General features: G+C 39.0%; 1 protein-coding gene across 1 annotated transcript in view; it reads right to left on the reverse strand.

Annotated features, from left to right (window-relative positions):
- Window positions 1-1,926: 1,926 nt before the first annotated feature.
- FBXW12 (F-box and WD repeat domain containing 12) overlaps window positions 1,927-13,064 on the reverse strand; it is a gene marked incomplete at both ends in the record, with an annotated part of 35,046 nt that continues 23,908 nt past the window's right edge. Inside the window, 1 exon segment of the mRNA XM_082842357.1 lies at window positions 1,927-2,106. Within this exon segment, the coding sequence (XP_082698483.1) occupies window positions 1,927-2,106 (180 nt within the window).

A 13,064-nucleotide genomic window follows, 5' to 3' on the forward strand; every position in this document is an offset into this window, starting at 1 on the left:
GTTAGGAAACTTGTCAAGGGAGATGAAGGGTGAAAACCTCAGAGGATTGCAACCCAATATCTTGGGAGACGAGATTCACTGACTGCTGTAGCAGCAGTAGAACTCCTACTGATTGTGGGGTGTTGGGGAGGGAAACAGAGGTTTAGAAGGACTGTTCCACAGTGTGAAAAAGACTCCTGTTGGTGCTTAAGAAGTTCCTTGCCCCTTGTCAGGAGAAATTGACTCAGAAGAAGATGAGAAGATAAGGTGAGAATATTTCAAGCAACATCATGGTGAACTTTATATCTAAAGAAACTCCTGTTGGGGACTGAAAAAAATAAACAATTTGGGAATAACACTCAGTACTGGAGCTTTTATAATGAAGGAAAACTTAAATGATTTTCAACCAATAACTTCATACTAGAGGGATGGTGAGGCAAAATATTGTACCCAGGCACTCGAGGAAGGCAGGCTTCCTTGTTGCTTCCTCCCCTTGTTCAGTCATTGAACCAATTATTTACAAGATTCTCACTCATAATTCTGATACAGTATTTGAAGGAGTCTTCTCAAGGCCACTGATACAAAAATTGCACTGTGCAAAAATTAGCCAGTTCCAATTCTGCAATCACTTTTGTAATACTTCAAAATCTTACACCCCAGAGACAGAGATAATCAAATTAGCCCAAATGTAATTTGGGAAGACCAGTCACAGAAGGGAGTATCTAAAATTCCTTTGGATCATGATCTCTGACTATTCCTGCACAGAGGTTGGGGGCAGGCATTGACTACTGAGAAAAAACATCTCTGGACATGCATCACAAGCCTCAGAAGACAGTTCATTTCCACTCAATCACGAAACATTAAAGAAACGAAGAGATACCATGTTTGTGTCTTTTCAAGTCTGTGCACTTGGAGGCGCATAGTGCTATTAGGTGTGAGGGGTCTTCAGAGGCATCCTGTTGAGTGAGAAATGCTCTAATCTTGAAATTGACCAGAGAGAGGATCTGATGATTGAAGTTTCTTTGGGAAGTATTAAAAAATCAGCTCAGTAAGTTGATCCCGCTACTATTTTTGTTGTTGTTGTTGTTTTTATTGCCAACTGAAATTCTGCAAGATATTACAAAAAAGGAGGGAGGGAAAGTAAAATTGTTCCCATATTACCTGCTGTGTTGAAATTGGCCCAGATTGTCAACTCTTTCTCAAAGTTATTAAAAAAAAGACAAAACCGTACAAAGGAAACACCTGTGAATCAACATTTATTGAAAAACCTCCATGTATTTAATACACTAAGAAAAAAAATTCTATTACTGTAAATGTGTTTGGAAAAAACTCTAGGAACGGAGTCAGGAGACAGTATCTTAAGAGTGTTTCCCAGGTCTGAAATTCTTTCCTAGAATTGTTCTTTAATGGAAACTTCAGGCTTGCTAGGAAAAAGGACCTACTGTTTTTTGAAAGGCATAAACAAGAACCAAGGAACTGATGTCCAAAGGGCATGAAAGCACTTGCCCCAACTTGAGGCTACTGTGCTTAGAGAGGAGCTCTCCAGAACTCTTTGTATCTAAGTGCATGGGTTTCACGTGTGCAATATAAAAATCACGAGTGCACATCTCACAAGAGCTGGTTTTAAGAAGAGACCGTCATGAAGGTTCCCGGCGAGGAGCGTCGCCTGAGAAGTTCCGCAGCGTCCCCGACCCTTCACTTCTCTCCTCTCCTGCAGAGACCTTCTGGAACAGATGCCCGCGCGCCCCGCGCCTGCACGCCTGCGCACGCCCACTGGGGCGGGGCTCTCGGGCACGTGGACCGCGGTCCTCCAACTGCTCCCAGCGTCTGTTGGGGCAGTTTGCTCCGGAAGACAGGAGCGCATGCGCGAGCGCGGGGGGCGGGGTGTCTCATGGCGGCCTCTAGAGTCAATTATAGGAATCCTGTGGTAAGGGGTACGGGGACTTTTCACCCCTCAGGTGTCACCGCTATGCGCTGTTGTTCACCCTGTGGGTTATTTGTGCCCTTGTCCATGTAAGGAGACTCCCCCCACACCCCCATAGAGCTCGATTCCCTTGAGGTGTTTACCCCAGGGTTACTGGCACCACTGGGGAGCCGGCTGCATGAAGGGTTCAGTGATTGCGGGACCTACAGTGCGGGATAAATACTGTGTGCGAGCTATTAAACAGGTGCAGTTCTAGTCTGCGCGTTCTGAAGAGTACAAAAGCTAGAGGGAAGTTCTTGCGAGTTGAAAACCCTCATCTGGTTCCAAAGGTGTAGCTCAGGTCACTGGAATATGAGTGAAGAACTAGCGAACATCCTCATAGCTTTACTAGTAACTTTTTTTTTTTTTTTTCGGTATGCGGGCCTCTCACTGCTGTGGCCTCTCCCGTTGCGGAGCACAGGCTCTGGACGAGCAGGCTCAGCGGCCATGGCTCACGGGCCTAGCCGCTCCGCGGCATGTGGGATCTTCCCGGACCAGGGCACGAACCCGTGCCCCCTGCATCGGCAGGCGGACTCTCAACCACTGCGCCACCAGGGAAGCCCACTAGTAACTTTTTAACATAAAAATATCAATCAACACTTATGTTCAAACTGTACCCTTTTGTCAATGAGAGGAGTAAATTTGCTGAATCTAACAATAAGCATTTATTCGTAGTCTGATACTCTCAAATCATGACGGAATTGCAAGCATAGGTTGGCTGGTGATGCAAGAGTTCAGCAAAAATCAACGAAAGCATTAGGTAAGAATCAATTCGGTATATAGAATTTACAGTGAAGAGTAGTGTACATTTTATCTTATTTGTAAATTATGTGCACACATCTATTATATCATTAAAATTAATTATATGGTATATATCTCCACACTTCTTTAGGGAGTGCTGATTCAGGTTATTAAGGCTTTGCTTCATAACACACCACAGCAGGTGCGTATGGGGCTTAAGGTAGTTTATGTTTGTATTCTGGGGTCGTGAAAATACTGTGTGGGTGTGTTTGTAGTGTGAATTATATATATGTGCGTTGGAGTTCAGTGTCTGTATTTAAGGATATTAAGAAGTTACATCCTTGTTTTTGGCAGTTGGGGAGTTGTGGGTGTTTATGTGTATCTGGAAGTGTCATGTTGTATATGTGTATTTGTAGATCTTCCAGGGATTGTAGGACCTCATGGGCAGTTTTATGTATATCATTATTTGGGAGCCTATTGGGAATGTGTTTACATGAATTCCTGGCGTAAGGTTTATTTGTGTATTTATGGAGTTGGTGAGAATCTGAGTAGTGTATTTGTATTTGTGGGTTGGTGATGTCTGTGTGGATATTTGGGGTTAAGTGGAAGACATGAGTGTGTTGTTGTGAGAGTGGATGTATTTGAGTTTATGTAGAGGGTTTGAGATGTAATTCAGACGTACTCTAGTTGTTCGGATTATGTATTTGTAGTGTAAGACTTTGGGAATGTGCGTTTATGTGTGTGTTTTCTCCCAGCATGTTATAAATGCGTGTCTGATGGTGGGTTTTGAAGGGTTAGCTGCATGTACATAGTGGAAAAGTTGGAAAAAGTACTTGTGTTTATTATTTTTGGTGTAGGGTTGTGTGTTTTGCTTATTTTTGAAACGTAGAGGGATCATTTGTATCTATTCAGGGCATGCTGTATTATGTGCGTTTCTTTTGGTGGTTTTCAGGAATTGTGTGTTTTGGGGTGTGTGAGGGAAGGTGTATGACTGTTTTATGGGACTGGTGGTATAATGTATATGTGCATATGAATGTGTTGTGTGGTGTGGGGTTTATATGAATCTGTATTCTGGAAGCAGGTGGTGTTATTTCAGTGTGAGTATTTGGGAGTGTGGGATTATGTATATGCAGATAGTGTGAAGCCTCATGTCTATTTTTGGTTATAGGTTGGTATGTTTCCATATTTGTAGTATGCTGAGTAATTGGGGGTATATTTGGGGCTTGTGGTGAGAAACATATATGTTGAGTTTGTGTGTGTATTCAAAGAGCGTAGCAGATTAGATGAATATTTTCTAGAGTATGTGTTTGCATTTTTCACTGGGGGTTATTTGTATCTGGAAGTAAGTATTTTTGTGTTGATATAGTAATGGAGTTATGTGTATACAGGAGAATGGGAGAATTTATTTGTACTGGAAGTATATGATATGGTTCTAAGTAAGTATTTAGGGGTATGGAGGTTTAAGATGTGTAATTTGGGATTTGGAAGGGGTTTTATGTGTATTTATATATGATATGCTGGAGATGTGTCCGTGTCTTAGGAGTGTGTACTGGTTTGTGTGTATATCCATCAGGGCATGGGTGAATTCATAGGGTTTGAGGTAGTCAGAAATGGTCACAGTGGTTTCCTGGAATGCTGGGATTTTTGTGTTTGGAAATGTTTGGGGATTGTGGTGGTAATGTTGGATTCTGGAAATGCAAGGATGATGTATAGTGTTTTGGGGGATATATATATTTAGAGATTGGGAATATTTGCTGGTGTGTGTGTCCATGTGTGTGTGGGGGTCATGAGTGTATGTAGCTACAGTTGAGGGATTGCTGGTGTTTTTGTGTCTTTTATGTATCTGAGCATGAGGGGTGTATGTTCATGGTTAGTTTATGAGAGTGTGCATAAGGGTTTTGTGTGTGTATTAAAGCATTCAGGGATCCTCTTGTGTCATTTCTGGAACGTACTGGTTGAAGAACTTGGTGGAGTTGCTTATATGTGTGTTTTCAATGTTTGTGGGATGGTCCTCTATATATTGGGCAAGTTTGGGTGTTTTGTGCCTGTGTGTGTGTGTCTTTAGGTTCATGGGGCTTATGGGGTGTGTATTCTGAGATACGGGAGAGGTTCAGTGTGTGTATTTGGAAACAGAGAGGCTGTGTAGGTTTGTGTTCAGGAATTGTGGAGTATATGTATTTTGAGACTGTGGTATTGTGTGTGGGTATTTTTTGGGTGGTTCATGAAACAACTGTATACTTGGTGTTTTTTGAAAGCCTATGTATCTACAGGTTATTTGTTGTGAATATATGGGTAGTGTGTTGGTTGCATATGTTGGTATTTGAGCACATTCAAGGTGAGTGGTTTTGTGTAAAAATAAGGTAGTGAGAGGTGTTTTGTATGTACATTCAGGTTTCAGGTAGCAGTTGTATGGGTGTGTTTAGTGTATATTAAAGATTGTATGTTCTGAGATATGTTCTGGAGATATGTAGTGTGGTTTTCTTTGTATATCTGGGGTGAGAGTTCAGGGTGTTACTCAGGGTGCAGTCAGACTGTGTGCACATATTCACATGAAAGGGGATGGGGTGCACTGGAACTGGCTTATACTAGCTTGGTATAGTCAATGGTGCATATCTCTTCCTAGCTCTGTGATGTCAGGTTGAAATTAGTCATGCTGAGAATAGTTACACCAGGTAAGTTGTGAAGCTCCATAAATCAAAGCTTTCCTAGCTACCCTTGGAAAGCATTTTATTAAGCATTCATCAGCATTTATCACTGGTGAGTGTGTGCATGTGTGTGTGTGTGTGTGTGTGTATGTGTGTGTGTGTGTGTGTGAAGCAAGAATATTCAGGCATCAGTGCGTACGTGTATGGGAGACTCTGAGAATTTTGAGTGGGGCATTCAGGGGTTGTGGGCCTTTGTATGTGTGCCTTGACCCTGGTCGATCAAGTTGGTACATTCTTTTTTTTTTTTCCTTGCCCATGTACTTTTAATGTTACAAGTACATTTTGTTTCAATTCTGACATATTATTTTATGCTATAATTGATATATTTTATTTACAATAAATGTAACAAAATTTTCTTTTATTATTTTATTTGGTTTTTGATTCTGTTTTGTTCTAAGTACTCTTTATATGTATACCTGTTACAGTGCCCTTAATTTTCCTTTTTCTTAAAAAATCTTTTGCTATCTAGTCTGTCAGTTTTAAATGGTACTCACTGACACTCATATATACAACAGTCAGTTACCTTTTTCAAATTTCACTCTTCTCCCTCTCTTCTCCTCCCATTTTTAATGGAATTCTTTCCACATAGTCCGAACATGTAACAATTAAACACTATTCTCTCACCCATTACCCTACTCTTGTGTTAGTATTTGATTTACAATTAAATATATTAAATAATCACCAGCAATCATTTACCAAGGTTTCCTCAGTGTGTGCTGTTTACATGAGCTCATCCTATAGTAGATTCCTCATGAATGACTCACCTGCACAATAGTCCCTGGGTTCTTGCACAGTCAAAACTGTTTACTTATAGACTTGATACGTTAAAGGCAGCTTGGCTGAATATAAAAACCTTGGATGACTTTTGTTCTATGGAATATTTTGAAAATGCTGTTCCACTGTTGCTTTGCATTGTATGTTGCTCTTGAGAGGCTGGTGCTAGACTAATATTCTTCTCATTATAGGTAATTTGATTATTTTGTTTAGAGGACCTGATGATTTTTTTCCTTAGAGTTGTTTTACTAACATATTTCTCAAAGTGATTTGTTTTTGAATCATTTTCCCAGGTACAAGGTAGGCCCTCTCAACATGTAAATTTAAGTTATCTTTTATTTCCAGATAGTTTTCTTGCCTTACAGATTTAAATATCAATATTTATTTCTGTTGTGTTTCTTTTTCTTTTCTAGTAACTCTAATTATATAAAGATCAGATTTTTTTTTCTTGCCTGCCTGGCATTTCATCCACTTTCTCCTTAAACTTTTTTACTCTTTGTTGTCTTCCTGCCTTTCCTCAAAGTCCCTTATTAAAATTTTATTCCAATCTGTACTCTCTTGGGCACCCTATAATTTGCTCTTCCTTCCCTGGTGGACTTTGTCTTTTTCTTCTATTCCTTTTCTGAACTTGATTGACTTTCATTGAATTTTTTGTGTGTTTTGTCCTTCTTTGTCATTAGTTTTTAAAATTGCTGATTCAATGCATGCATTCAATGTTAAAAAACTTATTGTTTTAAAACTAATTGCTTGTTTATGAATACTTAATTCAATTTAGAAGTTTGTTACAGTATTCTGCTCCCTTATTAATTTTTGGAAAGAATATCTATCACAAGAAATATTTTAATTTGAATTTTCTATTTACTTTTTGTATACTTTATGTTGAATTGAGTTAATTTTTTTCAGTCCTAGGCCTTTTGTTGATAATTTTCCTGGCGTTAGAGTGCCCTTTTCTACCAGTATTTTAAAATGCATTTAAAATTTTTGATTATGTTGGTAACGGTTGGGATGGTGGCAGAAAAAGAGGAGAGGTGGCATGACATGTTTGTCTTTGGTTTCTGTAGGATCCTTAACTTTTACTTCTTCCTTTTCTTCCTTCTTTCTTTTCACTGCCACCACTTCTCCATTTGGCAGATTCTCCCCCCAGAAGCAATGCATCCCAAAGGCTAATACCTATAGTTCTGCTTACTTTCAAGCCCAATTATTATAGCTGATGCCAGGAATTGACAATTCTTCAACTTGTGTTTAGCATTTTGACACTTACTGTTGTAATTTCACTTTCTGGAAGTGATTTTGTCTATCTTTATCTGCATCTTCTGTTCCACTTTTCTTTTTCACAGAATCTCTTAAGTTCACCTTCCCTCATTCTTCATGCCTGTAGACTTTTACCAGCCATGATGATACTGACCAGGGTTCTTGGCCTTCCTCAATAAATAGAAATTGACTAGAGGCCAGACAAGAAATTCAGGCAAGGCTTTATTGGAGCCCCTGCTGCAGCAGGGGGGAGCCAGAACAAGTTACAGGTTCCCTTGCTCACTTGCTCCCTTGGTGGGGGGGTAAGTGAGCTGGTTCTTTATATGGGGTGAGCGTAGGGGGTGTCCAGGGGTTGGGCCAGAGGGGTGGCTTAAGTGTTTTGTCCACCCCTCTGGTGGTGTTGAGTGCAGGGGGCGTGTTCAGTACCCTGCTTTTGCTCCGGACACCCTGTTTTTTTGTTCCCAGGTCTTCAGAAGTGACAGTAGGGAGGTTTTTTGTTCTTTTTGTATCTTTTGTCCATAATTTGTCCCAACAGCGCATGCACGCAGTTATTTTTAGTCCCTTATAGTTTCTTTGTACTTTTTTGCTTGAGGAGAGGTTTGTCCAGGTGCAAGCATTGCAGCACTGCAGCAAAAGGTCCCAGGTCCCAGGCCTATCTCAATGAGAGCCTGTTGAAATTTGTTTTTCATTTCTCTACTTGTAAATAATTAGAAGTTCATGGTATTCTCTGCACCCTAGTATATCTAAAGCATGGCCAATAGTAATTTTATTAGTGTTCTTTATTTGTGTTGTTTTACTTGTCATTGTTGATCTTCTGGTTTGGAAGGTTGAAGAGATTCAGATTCAGGTGGTCACCATTACAATCTGTAGCTGGACACTTTCCCAGGCAAGGTTTTAAACAAGAAAATGGCAGTTTTAGAAGCTGAGCAGAGGCACTACTGCAGGATTGAAAGAGTGGAACTGGGGATCGCAGTAATTGTTCTGGTTGGTGAAGTGACTCACAATAAGAAAGTGGCAGTGGAATTTAGAAGTGAGGATGGATTCAAATTGCACTCAAAACAATAAGGACTAATTGTCAATTTCTTAAATAAATTGTCTCGGGACTTCCCTGGTGGTCCAGTGGTTAAGACTCTACGCTCCCAATACAGGGGGCCCAGGTTCGATCCCTGGTCAGGGAACTAGATCCCACATGCCGAGACTAAAAGATTTCCACATGCCGAAACTAAAAGATTCCCACATGCCACAACTAAAGATCCTGCATGCCGCAACGAAGATCCTGCACACAGCAACTAAGACCTGGCACAGCCAAACAAACAAATAAATAAATATTTAAAAAAGAAATTTCTCTTTTTAAAAAATGTATGTATGGACTAAATGTAATGTATGGACTAAATTTTCTATTCATTGATAGCAAAATAATCAGTTCATGGGTTAAGATAGCCTCCTGCCAATGCACAGTAAAGATACCCACTGGTCATTGACCTTCAGGAAAATTCCAAAGGAAGCATTATATATTTTTTTATTGAAGTATAGTTGATTTACAATGTTGTGTTAGTTTCAGGTGTACAGCAAAGTGATTCTTTTCAGATTCTTTTCCCTTACAGGTTAGTACAAAATATTGATTATAGTTCCCTGTGCTATACGGTAGGTCCTTGTTGATTATCTATTATATATATAGTAGTGTGTATATGTTAATTCTGAACTCCTAATTTATACCTCCCCTCCTTTCCCTTTTGGTTCCATAAGTTTGTTTTCTATGTCTGTGGATCTATTTCTGTTTCATAAATAAGTTCATTTGTATCTTTTTTTTTAGATTCCACATATAAGTGATATCAAATGATATTTATCTTTCTCTGTTTGACTTACTTCACTTAGTATGATAATCTCTCGGTCCATCCATGTTGCTGCAAATGGCATTATTTCATTCTCTTTTTATGACTGAGTAATATTCCATTGCATATAAATAGCACATCTTCTTTATCCATTCATCTGTTGATGGACACTTACGTTGTTTCCATGTCTTGGTGTTGTTAATAGTGCTACTATGAACATTGGAGTGCATGTATCTTTTCAAATTAGACTTTTCTCTGGATATATGCCCAGGAGTGGGATTGCAGGATCACATGGTAACTCTATTTTTAGAGTTGGTCCATTCTCTAGGGCCAAAGAATACCCATAAATGTTGGTGATTTCTGGCTCCTCTTCATGCAGATGGGTTCAGGGTGTCTGTACCTAGGCAGGTTCACACTCCTTCAGCATTTGTGTGGTCCTGGCATATGGGTCTTGAGATGAGTGAGCCTGGTGGACAAACGGCCATGTAGAGCAGCAGCAGTGTATTAATCAAGTTTTCATTTTCTGTATTTTGTGATGTTTTGACATCTTAAAAAGCTGTCTGGCCAGGGAGAGACTGCCCCACACTGGGCTAGCAAAGGGCTCTCTGGGAGCTTGTCTTTCATATGCAAATCAACCAACCAATCTGGAGTCTAGAGCCTCAATTACCCCGTTTATCTAACTTACACACTAAGCCAATATTTCCCCTGACCTAAAATGTCCCAGGGTCAGGTACCAGGCAACTAGAGACCACACCTATAGCCTAAAACCCACCAGAATTATTCAAACTAAGCAATCCTAAATTGTTTACTCTGCCCTCCCTTACATTTTCTGTCAAAATTCCAATAAACACTCTGGCATAGGCTTTCTCCTTGTTCCTGCTTGTGCCTCCTGACCAAACCTGGTACTTACCCACTAGCCCTGTGTGGTGTTGCATGTCCCCTTCTTTCAGGAAATGTAACTAATGAGTTTCAGAGGCATTGGATTCTCTTTATCATCACTTGGTCACCTCCATAAATTAAATCCTGGACGTAATTTTAGAACAGTTGGCACAGTGAGCAGAATGACTCAAGTGTTCAATGGAGGGGCCTACCTCTGGGCTGCTCTTGGCTTTCTAACTGATTTTACCACACAGCAAGTTCTGCCTAAGAAGGTACTGTTAGTTCCTGGTGCGTTTGCACTTTGGCTGCTGCCACTTTGTGCTGTGTCTACCATATGCTGTATTCCAACTTAAATTGTTATAGGATCTTGAAGGAGTAGTCCTTAAGGTCCTTCGCAGCTCCTTCTGTAGCTTAAAGGTGCTATAGTATAGGTCTGAAAGGACTATAATTCACTAGTTGGCACCTTAGCCAGGATAGATTCATCTCATCAGTCTCTTTTTGTATATACTGCTTTTCAGGCTGGTGACCTTAGGAGTGACTAGAACAACTAGTTAACATACAAGGCAGAGGCTACTCCCAAAAGTGAGTGAGGAGAGGCTTCCTCCAATAGACTGTGTTGGGATGCCAGTCTGATCAACTAAGCCAACAATGGTGGACTGCAGTTTTGTTTTGTATTCCATATTCATTGAGAAATAATTAACATATAACATTGAGTGAGTTTAAGGTATACAGTGTGATGATTTGCTATAAATACATAATTGCAAAATGATTACCACAGTAGGGTTAGTTAACTTTTCCATTCCTTCACACAGTTACCTTTGTGTGTGTGTGGTTAAGCCATTTAAGATCTACTCTCTTAGCAACTTTGAAGTATATAATACAATATAGTTAACTGCAGTCACCATGCTGTATGTTAGATGCCCAGAACTTACTCATCTTATAACTGGAAGTTTCCACCATTTGATCAACATCTCCCCATTTCCCCCAATTCCTAGACCTTGGCAACTACCATCCTACTCTGTTTCTGTGAGTTTCAGCTTTGTTACATTCCATGTGTAAGTGATAGCACACAGTATTTGTCTTTCTGATTTATTTCATGTAGCATAATGTCCTCATGGTCAATCCATGTTGCTCAAAAGGCAAGATTTCATTCTTTTTCTTGGCTAAATAATATTCCATTGTGTGTATATCTATATATGTAGATATATTTGTCACATCTTCTTTAACCATTCTTCTGTTGATGGACACTAAGGTTGTTTCCATACCTTGGCTATTGTGAATAATGCTTCAGTGAATATGGGAGTGCAGATATTTCTTTGAGATAGTAATTTTATTCCATTTCCTTTGGCTATATACCCAGAAGTGGGATTCCTGGATCATATGGTAGTTCTCTTTTTAATTTTTTGAGCATACTGTTTTGCATAATGGCTGCACCAATTTACATTCCCACCAACAGTGTACAGGCATTCCTTTCCTCCACTTTTATCTTTTTCTTTTTTAAGATAAACATTCTAATAGGTTTGAAATGATATCTTATTGTGGTTTTGATTTGTGTTTAATGATTGTTGATGTTGAGCATCTGTTCATACACCTGTTGGTCATTTATATGTGTTCTTCAGAAAACTGTCTATTTAGATCATCTGTCCATTTTTTAATTGAATTGCTTGGTTTTTTGCTGTTGAGTTAAATGAATTTCTTATGTAGTTTGGATATTAACCCCTAATTAGTTTGTTTACAAATATTACTCTCATTCCATATGTTGCCTTTTCATTTTGTGAATTGTTTCTTTGCTGTACAGGTTTTTAGTTTGATGTAGTCCCATTTTTTAAATTTTGCTTTTGTTGTTTGTGCTTTTGATGTCATATCCAAAAAATACTAAGACAAATGTCAAGGAGCTTCTACCCTATGTTCTCTTCTAGGAGTTTTACAGTTTCAGGTCTTATGTTTATGTCTTTAATCTATTTTAAGTTAATTTTTGTGAGTGGTGTAAATTAAGAGTCCAGCTTCATCTTCTACATGTGATATCCAGTTTTCCTAACACCATTATTTGAAGAGACTATCCTTTCCCCAGTAAGTGTGCTTGGCTCCCTTATCAAATAATAATTAACTGTATATGTGTGGGTTTATTTCTGGGCTGTCAACTCTGTTCCATTGTTTTATGTGTCTGTTTTTATGCCATACTCTTTTGATTACTATAACTTTGTAATAAGGTTTGAAAACAGGAAGTGTGGTAACTCCAGCTTTGTTTATTCTTTGTCAAGATTGCTTTGGTTTTTTGTGGTCTTTGTGGTTCCATTCGAATCTTAGGATTGTTTTTTCTATTTACGTGAAAAATGCCATTGGAATTTTGATAGGAATGACATTGAATCTGTAGATGGCCTTGGGTAATGTGGATATTTTAACAATGTTAATTCTTCTGATCCATGAACATGGGGTATCTTTCCATTTATTTGTGTCTTTGTCAAATTCTTTCATCAAGGTCTCATAGTTTGCAGTGTACAGATCTTTTGCCTCCTTGGTTAAATTTGTTCCTAAGTATTTAATTGTTTTGGATGCTATTATAAATAAGATTGTTTTCTTTATTTCTTTTTCAGATATTGGGTTGCTAGTGTATAGAAATGAAATTGATATCTGGATGTTGATTTTTGTATCCTGGAACTTCACTGAATTTTAAAAATTAGTGCTAACAGTTTTTGATGGAGTCTTCAGGATTTTTTATCTATGAGACCATAAATCTGAAAACAGTTTTACTCCTTTCTTTCTGATTTGCATGCCTTTTATTTCTTATTTTTGCCTAACTTCTCTGGTTGGGACTTCTGGTATCATGTTGAATATGTGTGGTGCCACTCTGGGTACCCTTGTCTTGTTTCCTTGTTTCTGATCTTAGAGGAAAAGCTTTCACCCTTTCACTCTTGAGTGTGATTTTAGCTATAGGATTGT

Source organism: Leucopleurus acutus, assembly GCF_964270905.1.
Source record: "Leucopleurus acutus genome assembly, chromosome: 7".
Taxonomy (NCBI): Eukaryota; Metazoa; Chordata; class Mammalia; order Artiodactyla; family Delphinidae; genus Leucopleurus; species Leucopleurus acutus.